The sequence below is a fragment of the Arvicola amphibius genome, chromosome 7 (genome assembly GCF_903992535.2).
Source record: "Arvicola amphibius chromosome 7, mArvAmp1.2, whole genome shotgun sequence".
In the NCBI taxonomy this organism is placed as follows: domain Eukaryota; kingdom Metazoa; phylum Chordata; class Mammalia; order Rodentia; family Cricetidae; genus Arvicola; species Arvicola amphibius.
This window is the reverse complement of record NC_052053.1, coordinates 134,146,486-134,170,266: the sequence shown is the minus strand read 5'-3', so window position 1 is coordinate 134,170,266 and position 23,781 is coordinate 134,146,486. Positions and strand designations below refer to the sequence as shown.

General features: G+C 38.6%; 1 protein-coding gene across 1 annotated transcript in view; it reads left to right on the top strand.

Annotated features, from left to right (window-relative positions):
- The window catches only part of Crppa (CDP-L-ribitol pyrophosphorylase A), a 254,540-nt gene that overhangs the window by 129,273 nt on the left and 101,486 nt on the right, over positions 1-23,781 (top strand). Inside the window, 1 exon segment of the mRNA XM_038337019.1 lies at positions 23,625-23,756. Within this exon segment, the coding sequence (XP_038192947.1) occupies positions 23,625-23,756 (132 nt within the window).

Genomic DNA, 23,781 nt, shown 5'->3' with positions numbered 1-23,781 from the left:
CGTAATGTTGACTGTAAGTTTGTTTATATGTAACTTTATAGAATTTTATTATGCTGAGGTACATTCCTTCTGTTCCTTATTTCTTAAGAACTTTTAAAATAAAAGGATGTTGGACTTTGTCAAAACCATGCTCATGTGATTTTTGTCCTTAAGTTAGTTTATGTGATGTACTTTATTGATTTATTTTTATATATTGAACTTTTTTTACACCCCTGGATTGAAATGAATTTCTGAGTGGCAAATGATCTTTTTGATGTGTTCTTCAATTTGATTTGCAATTATTTTATTGAGAATTTTGTACCTGTGTTCATCAGAAAAATTGGTGTGCAATTTTATTTTTGTTCCTGTGTCTTTATCTGGTTTTGATATCTATAATATTGACTTTATAAAGCTTGTAGTTGTGTTGCTTCCCTTTCTAGCATATGAAGTGGTTAGAGGAGTGTGGTATTAGTTTTTTACACATCTGTTAGAATTCAGCTCTGAATTCATGTGGGTGTGCACGTTTATAGTTCAGAGGATTTTTTTTTTAAGTTTCTGTTCCATTGCTTGTTATAGATCTGTTTAAGTTGTTTATATCCTCTTGGTTTAATTTTGGTAAGCTATATGGTATAGAAATTCACCCAGTTCTTTTAGATTTTACAGTTGGATGGTGTTTTAATTTTTAAGTGTCCTAGTTTTCAGAATTTCATTGGTATCAGTTGTCATGCTTCTGCTTTCATCTTTAACTTTATTAGTTTGCGTCTTTTCTCTCTTTGGGTAGTTTGGCTAAAAGGTTTTCAATCTTTCAAGATCATAGTTCATTAATTATTTGTATTTTTCATTTTCACTTTGTTACTTTATGCCATCACCATTATCATTTCCTTCATGCTCTGGCGTAAGAGTTGGCTTGCTGTCTGCTCTACATTGCTGTTTTGTCAGGGTCTCACTCTAAGTCTGTCTCCTATGTTCTACTGTCAGTACTTTAGCACGTGAAGGGCTGCTTGCATTGTATGCATTACGTTTTGATATGTAGTATCCTGATTGTTATCTGCTTCGATGCATTTTAAATTTTCCTTCTTGATTTCTTTGATGGCCTACTCACCACTCAGTACTAGGTTGTTTAGTCTCCATGAGTGCAAATTTTCTGAAATTTCTTTTGTTGTTAATGTCTAATTTTCTTTCATTGTGATCAAGTAGAGAATACGTGAAATTATTTTGAGTTTCCTGTGTTTGTTAAGACTTTCATTGTTCCCTATTACACAGTCTGTTTTAGAGAAAGTTCCATGAGCTACTGAGATGATTGGCTATTCTGCAGCATCTGTACAGAATGCTCTCTTGATAACTTAGGTCCATATGATCTATATGCCATTTAACTATGATGCTTTTATACTTGTTCCCTGTTACAATAACTGTTCACAAGAGTGGGCTGTTAAACTTGCTCATCATTATTGTGCTGGGGTTGATTTGTCTTTATATCTAGAAGCATTTGTTCCATGAAATGTGTATGTCAGTGTTTGATGCTAATATATTTAGAATTATTGTACCTTCTTTATTTTCTCTTTAATCTTAGGAAATCTCCTTTGTTATCTTTTCTAAGATTGCCATTTTGTAAGGTATTAAAACAGTGACACCTGCTCACTCTTTACATCTGTTTGTATTGCGTTGCCATTTGCTTCCTTTTCCCTAAGGCACAGTTTGTCTTTGATAGTCAGGTTCTAGGCAACAACCAAGTAGATCCTATTTTTTAAACCTATCTGCTCATTTGTGCCTTTCTATTAGAAAGCTGAGACCATTAGCATTGCAGTTGTCCTTGAAATCTGTATTTCACTGTCACCTGTTGGTTATGTAATGTTAACTATTTTCCATTTCTGGTTTGCATGTCTAACTATTCTAGTGTGGTTTGTTCTTTTCCATCAAATTATACATGTGTTTATCTTTCTCTTAGGTACATGGCATTTCTTCTAGAATCTTCGGTAGGACTAGTTTAACAGTGATGGATTCTCTTATTTTGAGTTTATCCTGGCAAGGCTTTTTCTCTGGCAATTATGAACAATATTTTTGTGATATTTAGCAGTCATCGTTAGCAGTTAGTGTTTTCACAGCCAGCAATGCTAAACTAACTCAACCTTTTAGAGTTTCTGTTGAGAAATATGCTGTAATTCTGATGAGCTAGATTCTATATTGACTTTGTCTCTCGGTCTAGCAAATTTCCATATTTTGCTTTGTTCTCCATGTTTATGGCCCTAACAAGACTATAGTATGGAGAGGTTTTTCTGTAGACTGTATTATGGAGAGGTTTTTCTGTAGACTGTATTATGGAGAGGTGTCTCTATGGACTGCTGTATTATGGAGAGGTGTCTCTATGGGCTGTAGTATGGAGAGGTGTCTCTATGGACTGTAACATGGCGAGGGGTATCTACGGTATGGAGAGTTGCTTCAGTGGGTCTTATCCACACTTTTTGAATATGAATGGTTGTCTCTCTTCCTAGATTTGGAAATGTTCTGCTATGTTTTTGTTGATTAGTTTTGATACCATTACCCTGAAAATTTCTCCCCTATCTCCATGATTTGTAAACCTGGTCTTTTAAGGATGTTCCATATGTCTGTTCTTCCTTAAACCATTCTATTAATATTGTTTTAAGAAAAAATACCCGTGAGCTTTTCTTTCTAAACTTAGTGTAATGGTTTGTGTCTCTAACTCATACTGATAAACCAGATTTGGGACATACAATGTCCCAGTGAGTTCAAACAAATTCCCTGTGGGGTTGAGGTTTTGTTTGGTATCCAGTAGGTGTCAACCCTGCCCTGGATTTTCCCCAGAAATCAGCAGGAAAATTGATTTTCGGTAATTTCTACCCATGATTGTTCTGCTTGTGCTGGATAATCACGCTTCTGATGCTTGGGTTTCTAAACCCAAGGTGCTGAAGTGACCACAAAGGCATTGTTGTTTACTTGCTCAGTTAGACATGTTGTCCTATGCCACAGTTCACTTGTATGGTGTCCATATAACTGCAGATCAGGCACATCTGGTACTTACTTGGTCCTGGCACAGCCACTACTTTGGTCAGCAATATATTTCTTAATTCCTATGTTGTCATTTTCCCAGGCAGTTTTCTACGATTTCGTCTTAGGGTGTTCTTTCCATGATTCCTGTAAAGAATCTTTAGGTTCAGGCTCATGGGTTACACCTCAGTCTCCATTTTCAAAGCTTGGGTTTCTCCTGCATCTCTTCCCATGGCCTATTACATTACAATTTCTATTACATCTCCTCCTTCATTACTGATGTTGGGGAATGGGGAGAACATTGCCCAGATAGGGGTGGTTTGTGGCTCCTCCTTCATTCTTTGATAGAGCTCAGTTGGTATATTCCCTTTACTATTGGCTATTATCTCATTTGTGAATAAAAAGGTCACTGTTTCTTATACTGGCTGTTTCTCTCCTCAAATGTGATATCTGATACTGTATAGTGTAGCCTATAAACTGTCTTAAGCTTTTTTCTGAGTTAACTGTGGTTCTTCCCTCTGCCTTCTTAGACCATGTGATATAAATGCTCCGCAGGGTGCAGTAGGATACATTTGGAGAAGAAACTCATCTTAGGACGAAAATACATTTGACATCTGTAATCAGTGCAACACTGTAACTTAGCAGCTCCTATTGTGGAGCATGTAGCTTCTTTTCCCTCCTGACTGTGTGGCTGACCGGGCACAGGCACTCACTGCGCGGTATAGCCTCATGTGTGGCTGACCGGGCACAGGCACCCACTGCGTGGTATAGCCTCATGTGTGGCTGACCGGGCACAGGCACCCACTGCGTGGTATAGCCTCATGTGTGGCTGACCGGGCACAGGCACCCACTGTGTGGTATAGCCTCATGTGTGGCTGACCGGGCATAGGCACCCACTGCGTGATATAGCCTCATAGAGAGTATCCTAGCACTAGTCAAGAAGATCAAAATTCATTGTTGGTTTCAACCGAATACTGATTGCTGTCACACCATTGTGGGCAGTCTAAGTTGGGTACCAGGTCTCCTTGACCTCATTTGTCAGACTTTCTTGCTGGAGGACTACTAGAAAGTTCCTTGTGCAGTGTCCTTTATATAAGCTATGAGCACGCGACACACCCAGTTCTCTGCTGCTCTTATTTTCTTTGTGTTTACCACTTCTGTAATCATGGACCTATATTTAGGAAAATGGCGTTTGAAAATACCAAAAGTAAATTCATAAAGCAGTTAAATTGATATTAAAATGATGAAAATCATTGGCTTCTATTTAAATGACATAAGAACTAAAGGACTAAGACTGTGGACGGTGGCTGCCTTCTGGACTGAGAGACTCACCGTCAAAGAGCTGTTGACTTTTCCTGGGCAGTGGGAAAGAGGGACGTTAGGAGGCAGGACTACCAGTGCTGTGTTCTAGGCAAGGTTATAAAACAGGTCTTATAAAACTGTCACAGTTCACCTATTATCTCCAAAATCTCAGTAGGAATTGTTACTTGCCTGTATTTCCACAAATTTTCCTTTAAATGATGGGAAGTATATGATTTAGAGCTTATTTTTTCACTGTGCAGGGACGAATCACCCATGTGGCATGGCAGCCCCGTTTCACTGACAGTGTCCACAGTTTTGTTGGTGTTCTACGAGATGGGAAACTTTGTGAGTTTACTCTAGCAGAAGACTATAAAGTACCAAGTGGAATTCTAGTGTTGTAAAAACATAGTTAAACCTTCAAAGGTATTAAAAACAGTATATTTTCGTTAGAATGTAGTTTATAGGCATAACAGATCAGAATATGTGGTCTTTAAAATAGTTCAAAATGTTTAATATTTGAACATGTCAGCAAATAATAAAATAATTTTTAAAAGTCCAGAAAACCATCAGCCATTGACACTTGATCCTCCACATGTGAAGGAACTGTCGTAGGGATGTAAATTGTTTCCAGAAGGTCCCACGGCCCCCAGTGGCAGACAGCATAGCAGCAGAATCAATCCAGTGTGCTGCTCATAGCATCCACTTGCTACTTTGATGCGTTCATGAATGTGTTAAATAATGGAAAAAGTAAAAATGCACATATATACACATAGATGTATCCAGCGTTCCTCCCTAATAAAGAACAGATGTCAAATGGAAAATAAGGCCGGGCCTTCCTTTTAAGTCTAATGGCTTCTTATTTTAGCTTCATACTCATGAAGCTTTTATTGAATTTAAGTTATAAAAATTCACACTCTTGAAAGATTTCCCAGCAGATCCTACACATGGATCTTTGTCACCTTTTACGTAGCTGCAGATTTCCTACCTTTTATGCTATTACCCCTCTTAGATCTAGTTGGGAAAGATGCTTTTCCAAGGGACAAGTTCTGACCCAACAAGCAAAAGAGATTAACTTTCCTATCAAGTCTCCACACTGGGTTTAGGTTTGACCATCTATTTGCTTCAATTCTCTAGATTTCTGGCTCTTGTTTTCAAGTGATTGTCTCTGCTTGGGAGTCAGCCACTGGCGGGTCTGGGGGTAGCACCTAGTCCTGGCTCCACTACAGTCTCAACTGTTTTGTTTTTCTTGCTTCGTGAGCCCTTCTGCTTTTACTTCTGAAATATTTCATTTGTATGATATACTAATACATATTTAATTTATGGATTTACCTTAAGTGTATTGGCTTTCTCTTTCCTGCCTGCATGCCACTCCAGCAGAAACAGAATTGCTTGTATATGTATTACAAATTCTTTCACTTGTTTTGTGCTAATACAGTAAGTCTCAGGTATTTCCTGCCCAAGTCAGTAATAAAACCTAGATAAGTAGTGGATGTAGGGTACCTTGGAGCCTTTTACAGCTGTGGTAATAAAAGAATTAATTTCTAACGCAAAGATGAGGAAAGCTGAAGACATTTTTATGAGGGTATTGAATACAGTCGGCTATGTTATTTTAGATCTTTGCTGATGGCTAAATGGTCAGCAGAAATCTCATGTTGTGGGGTGTAGAAAATGATAATGAATTGTGATGAGCATATAACTTGATGCTGTACGGAGGAACGGTTCTCATAGAAACACCCTCCTGCCGCTAATCTGTTTAAAGGATAGGCTTGTTTTCAGTACACTGGTGTTCTAATGGAATCTGCAAACACAATGATATCTAGAGGACATTTCCTAGTTTTTAAAAATATGTTTTTCTAATTAAGCAAAGATTTAGTACTTGCTAATTATTTTCCCAATTTCAGTAGGCGATTCAACTTGGGTCAATGAAAGAAACAATTTGTGATTTTTTTCTTTTGCCAGAGTTATTCTGGTTAATTGACTTGAACATTGACATGTAAAGCCCAAAAGGCCAAGCAATTAAAATTGTGTTAAGGGGCTCATATTGATGTTAGCCTTAGGAAGAATTGGATGATTGACTGTGTTATTCATTTTTTAAAGTATGCTTTGTTCAGCGGAAGAATTGTATGCAGCATGTTACTTATTACCATAGTAGATATGAGCCTTATCAAACAAGTTTATTTGACTTATGGTATAGCTGTTCTCTAGGTTCCCATTTTCACATTTTAGGAGATAATTATTTTAAAATTGTCCAGTGATTGAAAGCATCAAATGTGTACTATGTCTTCCCTAGTAACTTTTCTCTATGTGAGGGGAGGCAATGCTTCAGCAGTGAGCTACCCAGACAGTGGAGGCGCTCTCTACTTTGTTCCACTCACTTTGGGTAAATGCTTTTTCACTTGTAATAAGTGTATCTACCACATACAATAACTATGTTTGAGAGTTTCTCTGCTTCAGTATTTTGTGCTACTGTATTTTATTTAAATATTGAAATGATCTTTAATAAAACCCTGCCTTATTTCTTTGCAAAGTTATCATACCTTTTAAATATTATTAAACTTACATGTTATATTTACCTAATAATAAATTAATACGATGTAAACAATATAAACATATGAAACCTGACTTTGCATACACTATTCAGTTGCATATATGATTTGAATTAATTTTCCTTCAGTTGAGAGAAATTAATTGTATTCTCATGTGACTAACCTGGTAAGGATTCTGCTTCTGTAGTTAGCATCCCAGGTATGAGAACTAGCTTAAGCATGCTTTAGCCTGTCTACATTGTTTAGTGTCTGTGAGCTTTAGTTCAGAAAAACCTTTATTCGTAATAAAATATAACCTTTTGCATCATTTCTAAATATCAGCATGTTGTCAAATCATTTAGCAGTTTAATGCTCTCCAGTGTGTATATTTCAACTATAAAGCAGTTGTCATTGTACCAACCATGTTAAATATGAATCACGTACAATAACATCCCTGTTTCCTTCACCTCCCTTCCTACTCCTTTTTCTTTCTGATTTTTCAAGACAGGGTTTCTCTGTGTAGCCCTAGCTTGCCTAGAAGTCACTCTGTTGACCAGGCTGGCCTGGAACTCACAGATGTCTGACTGCCTCTGCCTTCCACATACTGGGATTGAAGGTATGTGCCTTCATGCATGGCTGACATGCCTGTTGTATGCCATGTTTGAGCCCCCCCCCCCAAGACTTACAAGTTATTTGGATTTTTTTTTGCTTTTGTCTCTTTCTCATTCCTATATTTTCATAGTGTGGTTTTTATAAGATAATCCTAGATCTTTCCTTCTGACCTTTCATTGCCTTTCCCCTTGCTTCTATATTAAAAATAGTTGCAAAATTACTTATTTTTTTCTACGAGGCTATTCTTGTATATCTGTTTTTGGCCATATTTATTTTGAGAATGCCTCAATAATTCAAGTCTAGGCTATGAATCCCTCTTATAATTCTGTGTAAATTAGAGATAAAATCTAGTAGTCACCTCTAGTGAACTGTCTTCACTATTATATAACTAACCTTTTAAGGCTATAGATTCATATAGTACTTAACCAACATCTGTGTGATAAATATTTTGAAATGCTTGTATTTTGTTTTATAAAGTTACTCCTTTTAAAGAAGTCATTATATTTGAAGAAGTTGTGGTATTTTATGCAAGGTAAGTTTCATATTATTTTATCTCAATTATGTTTAGATATAATTGTATTCATTTTTGGAAGTTTTTGAATGAGGACTTTAAAATAAATATTTAATTTTGTGACCATAGTAACTAGGGAAATATTCTAGTTTCTAACAGTTCATAAATTTCTGGTTCCCTTTCCTTCTAAATAAGTGGTAGATAAATAATCAGGAAATATTTGAGAAATCAAGGACCAGAGAAGAGGTATTAGGTCAGATGAGAAGAGATGTAGCGTCTGATCTTTTCAGGTGTGCATGAGAAGTTGACTCTTTGGCTTGCTGAGGTCTGTTAAGGTCGCAGAGACTAGAGACTGAACAGGGTCCAGCTCTGAGGTTCCAGAGCGTCATTGCTTCAAGGACAGAGGAGGGAAGAGTCGGTCAGAACCAGCGAAAGGGTCTGAGGTAGACTGACAGCGCATAGATAAGGAGGGGCTGAGAGTGTTGCTAGGAGTCAAGGTTGGACGTAAGTTGCGCAGCTCCACACCACAACTGTGTTCCGTCAAGACTGAGGTGGTCAGATATGCTTTTGATGCTTTGAATGCAGCACAGAATGGATTAGACTGAGCAGAGAGGCTCCTTAATGCAGGAGTGCTCAACCTTCCCAAAGCTGCAACCCTTTAATTCTCTTTCTCATGTTGTGGTGACCCCCAACCATAAAATTGTTTACTTGCTACCTCATAATTGTAATTTTCATGTTATAATTTTTCCCTGCTTCCATATCCACCCTTCCTCCATCTCAACCATCCCATTCCCCCAAGCTCTCCCCAATCCTCCCCTTCTCCCTTCTTTCTCTCCCCATCTCCCCTTACCCCCATCCCACCCCCACTCCCATGCTCCTAACTTTTGCCCGGAGATCTTGTCTACTTCCAATATCCAGGAGGATAAATATATGTTTTTCTTTGTGTTCACCTTCTTATTTAGCTTCTCTAGGATCACGAATTATAAGCGCAATATCCTTTGTTTATGACTAGAATCCACTTATGAATGAGTACATACCATATTACTTCATTAATATTTGAATTTTGATATTTTAAAAATTCTTACATTTCATAGAATGGTACCTCATATGGTATATATATATATATCACTTACATGTAAATATATCCTTTATTACACCAATGTCATTACCAAATTTTATACAGTATCTGCATTAGAGGCTTTGGTTTTGCAATATTTTATATTCTGAAAACTAAAACAGGAAAATGCCAGCCAACCAAACAAAAACCCAAAGAACCCTTGGCTTTGTGCTGAATCTCTGGCAGAGACAGGAAACTGGTAAGAATATTACCAAACATAAGTGCTGCTCTCCAATGATAAGAATGTGAAGTGACTAAGAATAGTTTACTTTTGCAGTTTTCTAGACTCTCAATTGCTTTTATTGAAAGCGTGGGAAGTGATGAAGTCAGTGCAGAGATCTGCTGTTTGCAAACGTGCTTAGACTGGAATACCCTGTGCAATAATTTCATGTGTGATCCCTTGAAAAGCATAATGTAATTCATTTTTTTTTAAGCAGCAGAGGCTTTATCTTATTGGATTTGGAAGCTAAGGCTTGCTGAGGTGGTGCACAGGAAGTGTTATCAGGACAACACCCCCTTCCCCGTCATCCTTACTGGGACCTCTTGTTTGTGAATGGCAGCTCCAGGTGTGGTCATATAGACCTCATGGAGTCCCCTGATAGAACACTCATCTAGAACATGCCGAAAGCACCACACTGGCTAACTTGCTCAGTGTGTGAGTACCCAGCTCAGGGAAGCCACAGACTCCAATGTTGATCTGTGTTTCCTGCTCTTCGCATTCAGAAGAGATTGAATTCTCACTACATCTAAAACCCTCAGAACCCTTATAACAAAGATTACCTCCTCGTGCATATTATTAATGTAATTATTGTCAGTATTAGTCATAACAGACACTCATTGAGTGGTTGAAAAAAATGAGTCACCATCCTCTTTTAAAAACAAATGATCCCCTCTAATCCTCTGAGCAGTTGTGAGAGTCGGTTGTCATAAAGACCATTATCCCCAGCTCAGCAGGAAGCCTGGCAGTCAATCTGCCTTACTACATAGGCGCCTGAGTAATGTCAATACTTGCCTTTTTTGAGTAATTGAAACCTATATCATTAGAAGTAAAAGGGATCTTAAAAATAATTTAATAGAACATTCTCATTCTAGAACATTCTCATAACTGAAGTCCTTTGTCTGAAATTAGCTTCTTAGTATGGGGAACTGGCAGGTCATCCCTGTCCAGTGAGAGTCTCTCAGGCAAGTCCCAGAAGCTCTTCACAAATAGCTCTGTTGCTGGCCGGGTCAGCTGCACACCTCAGCCATACGTTGTGTGCATTGCAGTTCCCATCGGGGTGCTCATCAGAGGCTCAAGGGTTAAAAGTTGGTTAACTTAGCGTGGAGTTGCTGAGGCCAGTTGAAGGAAGTTAGGCCACTGGTTTGCCTTGGTGCCCAGCCTGTGGTGAGACCAAGAAGAATGGAGCCAGCTGCTTGTGAACTAACCATGTGCCTGAAGCCTCTGCCCCTTACAAGCAAGTTGCTTATGCTGACATTTCCTTAAAGAGAAGCAACACCAACAATTGATGGTAGGAGGTGAGGGCATGGCTATTACACCAAATGATGTGGTTCAGAAATGTTTGGAACTGGAAATGGGCTGAAGAGAGCTTAGAGTTTTTAAGTAGAACTCAATAGGCAGTTCTGGTGAGGGCCAGAATGTGGTAGCCATGCCCTACAGGCAGTGCTCGCAGTTTCCAATGAGACGATGGACTCAACGAGGAATCGCTGGAGACCAGTCCTGTTACACAGCAACAGGGATTGGGATACATTGCTGCTATGCCCAGGGGCTTTGTGTGTGGTTGAGTTGAAAGGAATGGGGTCTACAGCTCACTTGATTCTGGCAGAAAGGTTGTTTCACAAGTGACACCCACAATCATTTGAGGGATGTGCGATATGAAAAGATGCTAATTGTGGCATTGACAACTCAAGGTGGGCAAAGCTTAAAGTGTGAATTATTTCTTACAAAATTACAAAATAATAATAGTAATAATAATAATAATAATAATAATAATAATAATGAAAAACTACCACTAGAGAAGCCTCTTTGTCACAAAGCATGACAACCAGAGAAGCATAGGCCCTAGTGAAAAGCACACTGTGGAGGAGCTGCCCCTTACAGCACAACAAGTAGGCTGACTGGATCCTCACCTCTCCGTTACATCTCCAGATCCAACGCCTGTAGTCTCATCCCCAGCTCTGTAACAGAAATCCTTCTGAGGTCTCCTTTTCCTCCCTGACCCCATGCCCAATAGAGCACACAGATCTCCCCCAACTTCGCCTCAATATCCCTGGCCTCTAACACCAGCAGACATTCCCTGTGAACATACCCATGAGCAGGCCAGCGAAGCAGGTAAGGTAACTGAAGACCTTCAACACACCCTCCCTCCTCCAAAACCAGTCTCCAGTCACACCCCTAGCTCTGCCACAGGACACCTGATGAAGCCTTCCTTCCCCTCTGCCCATATCTCTGTGGACCCCACAGACCTTCCCCTCCTAACAGCCCTCTCCACTCATTGCTTTATCCCAGCCCCTAACTCCAGTAGGCATGCCCTGCTGACCGACAGACTCCTGCCAGGGCAGCAGGTACTCTGGCTGGAGATTGTCCCCTCCCTTCTGCTCCTCTAGATCCACACCTCAGTCTCACCTCCAGTGCTATGGTGAACCCTCGGGGCGACCTCTTTTCAGTGTCTTACCCAATTCCAAGAACACAAAATCAACAGATCCTGGTGGGACACTCTGCTCTTCTCCCTCCTGGGAACTCCTTCAGTCTTCCAGCAGATCCCTATTCAGCCCCCCAAACCCAGAAACACATTTTACTAGAACCCCCACCTACTGGGAGACACAGCTGTCACATTCTCTAAAAATCCAGTGAAGAAACAGAAACCTAGTGTGTAGTGCGGGGCTGTGGGCAGGCCTGCTTTTCATCCTGCCCAGCTCCTGGCCGCCGGCTCCTGCACGGCTAGCTTTACACCTGAAATAATTACATGGAAACTGTATTCTTTTAAACACTGCCTGGCCCATTACTTTCAGGCTCTTACTCACATCTTGACTAACCCATATCTAATAATATGTGTAGCACCACAAAGTGGTGCCTTACCAGGTAGATTCTAGCGTACGTCCATCTTGGGCTGGAGCTTCATCGCGTCTGGCTTCTCTCTGAGGAGAGGCACGGTGGTCTGCCTAACTTAAGAGAGGCATGGAATCTGACTGAGCCATCTACCTCACTTCCTTCTTCCTGTTCTGTCTACTCCACCCACCTAAGGGCCAGTCTATCAGATGGGCCAGGCAGTTTCTTTATTAATTATCCAATGAAATCATCAGATAGACAGAAGACACACCTACATCATTTCCCCTTTTTCTGTTTAAACAAAAAAGAAAAGCTTTCACTTTAACATAGTAAAATTACATATAACAAAACAGTTATCATGCAAAAATTACAGTTACAATATTTATATCTACTTTATCTTTTATCATAACAAAGGAAAACAACTATAACTGTCTATCTATTCTTCAGCTCCATCAAAGACTCCAGAAGAACACAATATTACCTAAGTAAATAAGAAATATGCAATTTCCATATAACTCTAGAAATGATAGAGACATCTCGCTGCCTGGACAGTCACCCAAAGTTCTTTTGTATTGTTGGGGCATCTATCTTCAGCCTATAGGCCCACAGTATCCAGCAGAGTTTCCCATGAAGCAGGAAATTTCAAAGACAGTTCAGTCACTATCTGCTGTGTCCTGCAGAATGTCTCACAGACTCTTTCATGAATCAGGAACCCAAAGATCTTTCTTCTGTATCCAAGAAACATACTTCAGTATCAGAGATATTACCTCAGGGAAAGAGTTGGAAAAAGGTATTCTAAGCAAATGGGCCTAAAAAGCAAGCTGAGATAGCCATTTTAATATCTATTAACATAAACTGCAAATCAAAACTAATAAAAATACATAGGGAAACATACTCATACAAGGAAAAAATCTACCAAGGTGACATTTCAATTCATAAATTCTATGCTCCAAGCACAAGCATATCCAAGATTGTAAGGGAAACACTACTAAGCTTAAATAACATATTGACCCTAACATACTGAGAGTATGAGATACCAATATCTACCTTCAGTAATAGGCAGGTCATCCATACAAAACTAAACAGAAATACTGGACCTGCCAGACATTATAAACTAAATGGGCATAACAGATTTTAACAGAACACTTCACCCATACACAAAGAATATATGTTCTTCTCTGTACCTCATGAAACTTTCTCCAAAACTGGCCACATACTCAGGCACAAAGTAAACCTCAACAGATACAATTAAAATGAAATAACTCCCTGCATTCTGTCAGACCACCAAGGATTAAACCTTGGAACCAATAGCCACAGAAACAACAGAAAGTTTACCGAGTCATGGAGTTGAGTAACCCTCAACTAATTGAAAAATGGGCTAAGACAGAAATAAAGAATTAAAGATTTTCTAGAATTCAGGGAAAATGAACAGGCAGCATACCCAAGCTCATGGGATATGTACTTCTTTCTCTGCATTGTATTGGCATAAAAACAGACATTGAATGGACCCAGATGTAAATTCACACAACTATGGCCTTCTGATTTTTGATAATGAAGGCAAAAATACATAGTGGAAAAAGAACAGCATCATCAACAAATGGTGCTAGTCCAATTGGATATTTACATGTAAAAGAGTTTAAATAAATCCATACTATCACCCTGCATAAAACTAAAGTCCAAATGGACCCAAGACCTCAACATAAAACCAGATGTACTAAAGCTGATAGAAGAGAAAATGGGGGGAAGACCTTGAACTCAATGGCATAGCAGAAGACTTTCTGAATAGACACTGGTAGTACAGATCAGCAGTTAATAAATGGGACCCTGAGAAACTGAAAAGCTTCTGTAAGGCAAAGGACACCATCATTTGGACAAGGTGGCAGCCTACAGAATGGTAAAAGATTTTTTACCAACTCTGTATCTGATAGGTGACTAATATCTAAAATATATAAAGAACTCAACAAACTAGATAGCGAAATCCAAATAATCCAATTATAAGTGAAGTAGAGATATAAACAGATCTTAATAGAAGAAACTCAAAAGGCCGAGAAATGCTTAAAGAAATGTTTAGCATCCTTAGCCATCAGGGTAATGCAAAGCAAAACTACTTTGAGATTCCACCTTACACTTGTCAGAATAAGAATAACACAAGTGACAGATGTGGAGCAAGGGGAACACTCCTTCTTTCCTGGTGTGAGTGCAAACTTGTTCAACCACTGTAGAAATCAGCATGGTGGTTTCTCAGAATGTTGGGAATTGATCTCCAGCAAGATCCAGTTATACCACTCTTTGCTCCTTACCCAATGGATATTTCATCCTACTACAGGATCACTTGCTCAACCGTGTTCATTGTTCCTCTATTCAGAATAGCCATAAATTGGAAACAACCTAGATGTCCCTCAACAGTAGAATGGATAGAGTGTTCATTTACACAATATAGTATTACTCAGTTCTTAAAAAAATGACATCAAGGAATTTTCAGGCAGATGGATGGAACTAGAAAACAATCATTCTGTCTGAGGTAACCCAGACCCAGAAAGACAAGTATGGTATGTACTCATTTATAAGTGGATATTAGCTGTGAAGTAAATGATAATCAAGCTACAATCCACACACCCATAGAGGCTAGGTATAAAGGTAGGGATTCAGGGTGACACAAGGGGGAAGAAGAATAGATGTTTTGTGTGTGGACTGGGGGATTGTGAGGATAGGAATGAGGGAATCAGGTGGGAGTAGGGAGGGGACATATGGTTGAGGAAGGCAATGTGGAGAGAGACAGCCTTAATTGAGGGATATTTAAGAGAAAAAACACAAATATGAAACAAGATGACAATAGTAATAACCTATCAATAATCACTTTGGATTAAATATTTATCAAAGAACATGGCATCAATTATAAAGAAGGAGACATCTCAGCAAAATTATGGACTGGTAAACACATCTACAGTCTGCATTAGAGCCTTGAAGTTTATAAAGTAACTCTAAATAGATCTGAAAAACGAGGAAGTGCAGTGCAGTATTAGAGAATTCTAATACCTTCTGTATGTCAAGCAGTGGGGGATGACTCAGAGAGTTTATGTGGAAACACCACTATTAAATTCTCCTCTGGATCAAATTAACAGACATACTGAATTGTTCCAACAGCCAGATACACATTCTTCTGGGACATCACAGGATGCTTCCAGATAGATCATGAACATCTACAGAATGTCTTTAAAATTTTTGGAGTTTTAAATGATAAAGGTTAACTTACAAGATTAAGTAATCTTAATGTTTGTGGTTATTTGATGAGTCTCTGCTAATCTCAGATGAAGGCTCTAAATGCTTGTGGAGACACTCTTAGTATTGCTTATGTACACCATGTATGTGCAGGTCAGGTTTCTGTATCTTTGAACATGCTGTGTTTTCTCTCTATAATCCAGATACCTTATCTTCTAAATAGCCCATTAATGTGTTTTCCATTTTGAATCATATTAACTCTGTATATATGTAAAAAAATTTTCAAGAATAGATATAGTTGGATCTTCTCCTAAAAGTTGAAGGTAGGTAGTATGTAGTGGACTTTGTAGCTGATGGTGTCAATACATGCAGCTGCTTTCATTGATGTGTGATTGTCAAAAGTATTCATCATCATATACAAATCATGTAATGCTTAACATTACCTACAGAAAACTTTTTAGTTTCACGATATAAAACAAGTCACAAAAATATGCACATTACTCCAACTTAATACCTTTTGACACGAGAGTTCTAAAGTTTTTTATGACTATAGAAAATTGTTATTGACTCAGTAGAAACCATTGTTTGAGTTCTGGATTTGGTGAATTGTTTATAGTCTGGCAGTCTCATTGATATTGTAGTGCCATCCTCTCTCAGTGCTGGCAGCATGCTCCCTCCAGACAGTCTGCCACCCTGGGATGCTAAGCTGTAATTTCTGGGAGATTACGTTTCTAAGGCATGTTTCCCAAAGCTTAACCCACTGAAAGAAGAGGAATGTGTGGACACACATGGTATAGGAAATTCCTGAAAACTCATGTACCTGTAACTAATTACTCTGTAAATTTATAGTCTCTGGTTTCCTTAGTTCCTCTATGGGAAAAATAAGATGAATATTAATGCAATTTATATATAAAGCATCTCATATCAACCACTAGTAATGCTTTTCACGTCTGTCTCTCATGTTTATTACAGATGGTCCAGCTGTTGATACTTGTCATTGCGTGCAATGCATCCGATCATTCTCATTTAGCACTGGTGACACAGTTATATTCTTTAAAAACATAATGCGTGAGAGAGTTGGCTCAGTGGCTAAGGGCCTGGCCACTTTCCAGAGGACCCTGATTCTATTCCTAGCACAGACATGGTAGCTTTCAACCATATGTAATTACAGTTGTAGGGAATCTGATGCCTACTTCTGGTCTTCATGGTCACTCTATACACATGGTGCACAAATATACATACAGGAAAAAATAAATCCTTATTTAAAAGATCTATTTGTCTATCATCTATCTATCTATATCTATCTATCTATCTATCTATCTATCTATCTATCTATCTATCTATCTATCATCTATCTATCATCTATCTGTCTGTCTGTCTATCTATCTATCTATCTATCTATCTATCTATCTATCTATCTATCTATCTATCTATCTGTGACAGAAGGCTGCTGCTTGTTCATTTTTCCAGCTGCCCAGACTCCCAAAATAACCACACAGAAACTATTAATTAAATCACTTCTTGGCCTATTATCTCTAGCTTTTACGTCTTAATTTAACCCATTTCCATTATTTTATATTTTACTCGTGTCAAGGTTCCAGCATGTCTGTCTCCAATGGCAGTTCCATTGTTTCTCCTTTGACTCTGCTCTCTCTCTCTCTCTCTCTCTCTCTCTCTCTCTCTCTCTCTCTCTCTCTCTCTCTCTCTCTCTCTCCCCCTCTCTCTCTCTGTCTCTGTCTCTTTCTGTCTGTCTCTCTCCCTCTCTCCCTCTCCCTCCCCCTCCCTCCCTCTCTCCCCCTCCCTCCTCCCCTCCCTCCCTCCCTCCCTCCCCCCCCCTCTTTCTCTCTCCTCCCCCCTCTCTCTTTCTCGTGCATTCCAGAAAAGGAACTTGGATCATCTAGAGCAAGAGTTAAAGACTATTGTGCTGTGTTCACTGTAGATCCTAGGAATTGCACCTAGATCTTCTGGAAGAGAAACCTATGCTTTAGCCACTGTGCGACCTCTCAACTCTAAAGTTATGTTCTTATATATCAGGCCACTTGTGAAATAATTTGAAGAAATTAATTTTAATAAAAGCTTTTAATTTTTTCTTTTGACTGTTTAAAATATGAAGTTCTGGTTCTGTTACTTTAACTTTTCAAGTAAGGATGAAAACAACAGTGTGCACCCCACTATAACATTAGGACTATTATAAAACTTATTCTTTAAAATTTTCAAATCAAAAGAAACTTTAAAACCTTTGTGTGTTTGAAGTTTTATACAAAATGTTTTTCACATTCACTGCTTTTTGCTGGAAGCTATCATTTCTCAGTCTGCAAGCTTTGGTGTTGGCAAAAAGCAAAAAGCAAGTGCTAAGCATTTGGCATGGGTATCCCTGATAGCTTATAACTTAATTTGTGTTCATTTATCAAAATTATGTCTTGACTGTTAGGAAGACATTGAAACTTGCTCTGAGTGAAACAGTTCATCAGCCTGTTGGTGTGTGTGGTGGTGCTTGTTTGTTTTTTTTCTTTCTTTTTGTTTAGTACAGTTCATTAAATTAAAGAATTTTCACTAGTAGATTTCATATAATTCTTAAATAATTGACACAAGTAGAACTTTATTGAAGATTTCTTCTAATTCTGGAGATAAACCATGCTCAGTTGCTGGCCATTTCTACCAGCTGTTAGATGTATCCGGTGCATTCTTGAAAAGTTATGTTTTGGGGATCCTCAACCTAATTTACCCAATTTACTTTTTGTACATGTGGATAATTTGATAGCTTCTGTTGTGTCAGACTCACTGGTTTATCTCTGCTTCTTCCTAATTTACTTGATAATTACCAGTACTTTTTTCTCGGCCACCCTCTTTCTACTTTTGTTGGTATTGAGCAATGTATTATTTGGATAAATTTAAGCTACAGAAATTAAATTTTTCTTAGTCAAATAAGCAGTCTCTTTCCTCTTATACCACAATTCTTGACTTCTTTCTCTGACCTTTCTGAAGACATGAACAATGGACTTAAGAGTGGCAAGCTGGAGTTTTATTATACTTAATAGACTGTCTTGTTCCTTTAACACTTGTACCTGTCCTTAGAGATGAGTGAAAATCATATTTAAAATTATTAAGCATTAATTGCAAGTCATATGAGGCCAGTGATACATGATCAGGTCATTCGAGAATTCCACAGCATGGGTAGGACTGAGAGAGTGTAGGAAACAGGAGCTGCAGATGGGCTGTGCCAGAAACCCTGCCCCCCATGGAGCTGTCCAAGGTTAAATACATAAGCCAGTGCTACTTTACTTGGGACTGTTTACCCTCTACTTCGGTGAAATCAGTCTTTTTGTGTAGGGCAGAAGGAGATCGCTTCACCTTTCTTCATGTGTGCAAGTGAAAGAATTTGAAAATGCCATGCTAATGAGGAAATTTTATTCAATATAATTTGTATTTGAATTAATATACAGTCCAAATTGATATATATATCTATATAAATGTTTATATATAGAGAAATATACATATCTGCTTAATGTATTCTTGTACATCTTCAATACTAATTTGGTAAAATATTTTGCTAAATTTCAATGGGTATGTACTTACCCCAAGTGCCATTTTGTTTTGTTAACATGAAACATTTACATGCCTCCAGAGATTTCATGATAACTTGCAACCCTTTGGTATGGGTGTATATAATCTTGTCTGGCTTTTAAAAATTAAACTCACTTGTAATGTCATACCAACTGAATTTTTTCATTTGAATTATTTAAGTGGTTGATGTGTTTTAGAAGTTCAAAGTTAGCCAGTGATAGCATGTACCTCTTTAGTCCCAGCACAAGTCAGGTGGGTGTCTGTGAGGTCAAGGCCAGCCTAGTCTACATAGGGAGTCTCAGGCCAGACAGGGCTACATAGTGATTCCTGTCTCAGAAAGAGGAAGATAAACATAAAAAATAAATAGAGGGTCTAATTTAATAATCCTATGTAAAATATAATGTTCTTTAAAAAATTATGGTATTAATACCCAGAAGATGGTTCAGTGGGTAAAGGTCCTTGCTTTGAAGCTCAGTCATATGAGTTTGATCCCTGGAACCCATTTGGTGGAGAGAGAGAATGAACTCTTGCCAGGTGTCCTTAGACTCCACACACGCACTATGATGTTCAACTAAATAAATATAAAAATGCTTATTAATAGATTATGCTATTAGTGAGAACGTCTATTGGAGATTGTCCTCATCTTTAAAATACCATTAGGGTTTTGCATTTGGTAAATGAATATTGAGTTGCAGCCTACTTTTCATGGTTAAATTTTATTAATCTAATGATATATATCTGTGTTTTTAAAAATGTTTGTTGTATAAGCAGCACAGTCCTCAGCATGGAGTAAATATTCAAGGTCGGGACCAGAACCTTTCACCTACATTTTGTTATGTAATGTCTTAGCCATTGGGCCTGCTTCACTTTATAGAACCATAGTTGGAACAAGAATCTCCTAGTTTCAGGTGATACGTCTCATGAACCAGTAGCAACTCTAGAGACATCTGTACCACATCCTTGATTTCAACCATCATATTTTAGTTGCAACGCATGTTCTGTAAAAATAGTTCCTATCTCTGTGTTGGTTAAGTGTGTGTTGTTATTGGACAGTGTGGAAGTGACATTAGCTCACAGGCAAGTTTTCCAAGTAAACCCAGGAATTCTAACCATAACAGAAAAGGGAAGCATGCCCTCAGCATATGCTTGTCTAGATGCAAGCAGACTCCTCCTCTGTTCTTCCAGGAAAATTAAAACTGTGCACCTGATCCCAGATCAGACATCCAGAGAGAAACATCTGACGCTGGCCGGTGCATTTCTTGCTGGCTCGACTTCTTGGTAGACTTTCTCTGTTTTCATTGTGACCATCATCCTTTCTCTAGGAAGGCTATCACTATTCCCACTCATTCTCCTTTCTGCATATTATATACCTATGAGAGCTATAATTTGAATTAAAGTACTTTTATGTGGTCACTATTTGAGAAAATCCCCCCAGGATTACTCCCCCCTCTTTAAATATGAGACTTAAAAAACTTGAAAATTATTTTGTAAAATTTACACTAAACAAAAATTTACTCTTCATATAATTTTAAATAGGTGAGCACTCATATAGCCAGGCCCTTCATTCCAAAAGCTAAGCACCCCAGATGCATTAATTGTGAGTGACGTGTTAGCCGACATTGGGAGTCATGTAGCCTAGTTTCGGGTCAGCATGTGAGTGCTTGTCCCATGGGTTTCCACGAGGCAGAGCCCACTGGAGACAGTCTTCCACTCGGCTAAGACTAGTGGACCTCAGGACGGAGCAGAATATCGCTGGGACCATGCGCCTGTATGCTCTCTTCTCTCTCAATGTTGATGCTTCTCTTGGTGGTTTTTAGGGTCAGTTTGTCAGTCACACATGGGCAGATGTGATCATTTCTGGAAATCCCATTTTTTTCTCAAGTATTTTTCCTTCATATTCTTTGGGAACTGATACTTCTCAGGTTTCCTATCTAGAAATACCAAGTGCCTCTCCAGAGCCTGGGAACAGTTCTGACAGAATGAGAGGCGGTAAACATTAATGGACTATTGAAGAAGTATAAGCTAACTGTATAAAATCAGTTTATGGGAAGTCACCCACATTTTTATAAACATGCTTTGTTAAGTTTTGAATGATATTCTAGTTCTTGAAAACGTGTTCCTATGGTTATCATTTTTTAGCTTTGTAAGGACCAGGTATGCCTGGCTCGGTCTTTAGCCAAGCTAGCAAAATGCTGACTGTTCTTTTTGGTTTAAAAGTTGTTTTGATGTAAATGTTGGGAACAAACAGATTTGACTTATTTGTTTTTACCAGAAGTTAATGCTGGAGGGTGGGAAAACATGCTTGTTTTTGATGCGTAAATAAAGATGACTCAAGCTGTTTGCGGTCAGCCGCTTGTTTGCCACTCATCTGGCGGTTGGACACTAACTACTTCATTTCTTTTGCTCACGCCACTTCCGCATCTTAGGACTTGAACCCGGGCTGTGGTAGGACCACGGCAAGCCGGCAGCAGATTTGGGTATTTATAGGATACTGGGACTTACCCATATTTAAGGGTTTAATTGTACTTTGAAGCCTGAGCATCATACAGGAGTCGTGATGGCTTAGGACCTGCTGCTAGTCAACCCCCTAGCTTTGGTTCTGTCTAGAACTCTAGTTGCCTACAGTTCAGTAAGTTAGCTTGCTGTGTTTGCAAGCCTATCACCAGCAATTCCCGCTCACTTGAATGTTGCAAATCCATTGGAAGGAGACTTTGTAGATGTAGTTTGATCAATGATATAAACGAGTCTGTTCAGTTTATCAGCTTTAATATGGTTGGTAAGCCATCTTTATAGGACTTTTAAATAGGAGCCAATATCTCTTGCTGTAGCTGGTGGGCATTGAGGGAGGACTTGGGTTCCAAACACTGATTTACAAGTTAAACTCCGTTGGCTGAATGTCTAGTATTTATATTGCATCCTCAGCTCTGGCAATTCTGTAGCTCACTAGACAGGAGCTAAGACAGCTGAAGTTCTGCCTGTTTGACTTTTCTGGAAGCAGAGATGGGAAAGGAGAGCCCAGGGCTCCAGGGTCACATCCTCTCATCCTGCACTGTCAACTGGCTAACTCATCGGAACGCCTTTCTACTTTCTTTTAGTTGCCTTGTGAAATGTCATTTAAAGTTATTTCTTTGACGTACAATTGCGCTTTTGTTATTTAAATGAAATAGCTGTATGGACATATTTTTAATTAACTATGTTTAATGACTAGCTCATTGTTATTGGATCACTATTGAACTAATGTCTATTAAGATCATTGTATCAGTGTCTTTAAAGCGAGCATAACTCAATAACTGTTTGCATGCTAGCCATGTGTGAGGCCCTAGGCTTAATCTCCAGCAGTGAATAATAAAGACTTTCTTATAACTATTTTTCCCTGGAGAAAGAAAATGCAATGTAGGGGTAGAAAACCTCATTGCTGTATGCTATAGAAGGAACACAATAAAATGTATGTCTGCTATGCAGTGTACTTCCATGTGGGAGACTGGGGCAGAAGGGCAGTTTCTGCAGCAGTGTATCAAGGTAGGGTCCACACTGGTTGTCAGCATATGTAATAGGGAAATTACTAATTCTGAAAATTATTTTAAATTAGGTCTTTCAAAAGAACACACACATTTATTCCTGTTCTTTGCATCATTTAGGTTAATGATTTTCAACCTTCCGAATTTTGCAACCCTTTAATACAGTTCCTCGTGTTGTGATCATTCCCAACAATAAAATTATTTTGTTGCTACTTCTTAACTGTGATTTTGCTGCATTCATAGTATAAATATCTGTGTTTTCCAATGGCCTTAGACAACCCCTGTGGAAAGGTCATTTGACTCAAAGGGAACTGTAAACCCAGGTTAAGAACTACTGATTTAGGCTTTTTCCTATAATAGGACTGTGTGATGTTTCCACTTCATAAATTATCTTGGCCCAGGCAGTGGTAGTGTATGCCTTTAATTCCAGCACTCAGGAGCCAGAGGCAGATGAATCTCTATGATTTCATGGCCAACTCATATCTACAGGACAAGTTCGAGGAAAACAAGGGCTACATAGAGGATCCATGTCTCAATAAACAAAAAATTAAAAATCAAATTATCTTGGGAAAGACTGTAACAATAATTTGTAAAATTAAGGAAGGCTCATCCTGTGATCCTTTAAATTTCAATTAAAGTGTTTTTATTTTTTCCAACATGTTATTTTTTATTGAGTCTTTCAGAGTTAAAAACAATGCACTCCAGTGACACCCATTTTCCATTCCTCCCAAGTCCACTTCCCTACCAACGTGCCTTCACCCCCCAAAGAAAAATATACAGCAAGTCCGATTTGTGTTGTGCACATACTCATTGTTCATTGGAGCATGGTCAAACTCCCAGTGACAGACATAGATAATTATTTATTAGAAATGTCAGATATTCTAAAATACTATACAAAGTTCCTTCCCTTAATTTTATTAGCTGTTTATAGGTTATGAAATAATGAACCTTGTTATAGATCATTAGTTGAACAACTAGTGGAATCATGTTTTTATGAAACTGGTATGATTTGCAAATAATAGTAACATTTTATATTTTTCAATGTATTCTCATCGAGCCTTTATTTCATAGTCATAAAGGAGGAGGCATCCAGTTATTAGGTATTTATTGTCTAGAAGACATTGGGCTTTATTCGCATGAATTAACAAAGCTAGTAGACTATTGCAGTTGTGTTTTGATTCTCTAGGAGGCAAGGCTAACGAGAGCCATGCTGTGCTTGTGTCCTCAGGTGCACTGTCTTGACCTCACCTTAGCTCCACTCGCTCCGAAGATGGAGAGCCTGATGTGGATTCGGGGGATGGCGGAGGACATGAAGAAGAGGAATGTTTTATTAAGTGGACTCCTCCTAAACTACTCAAAGGTATGAAAGGCGTGATGTTTGCAGA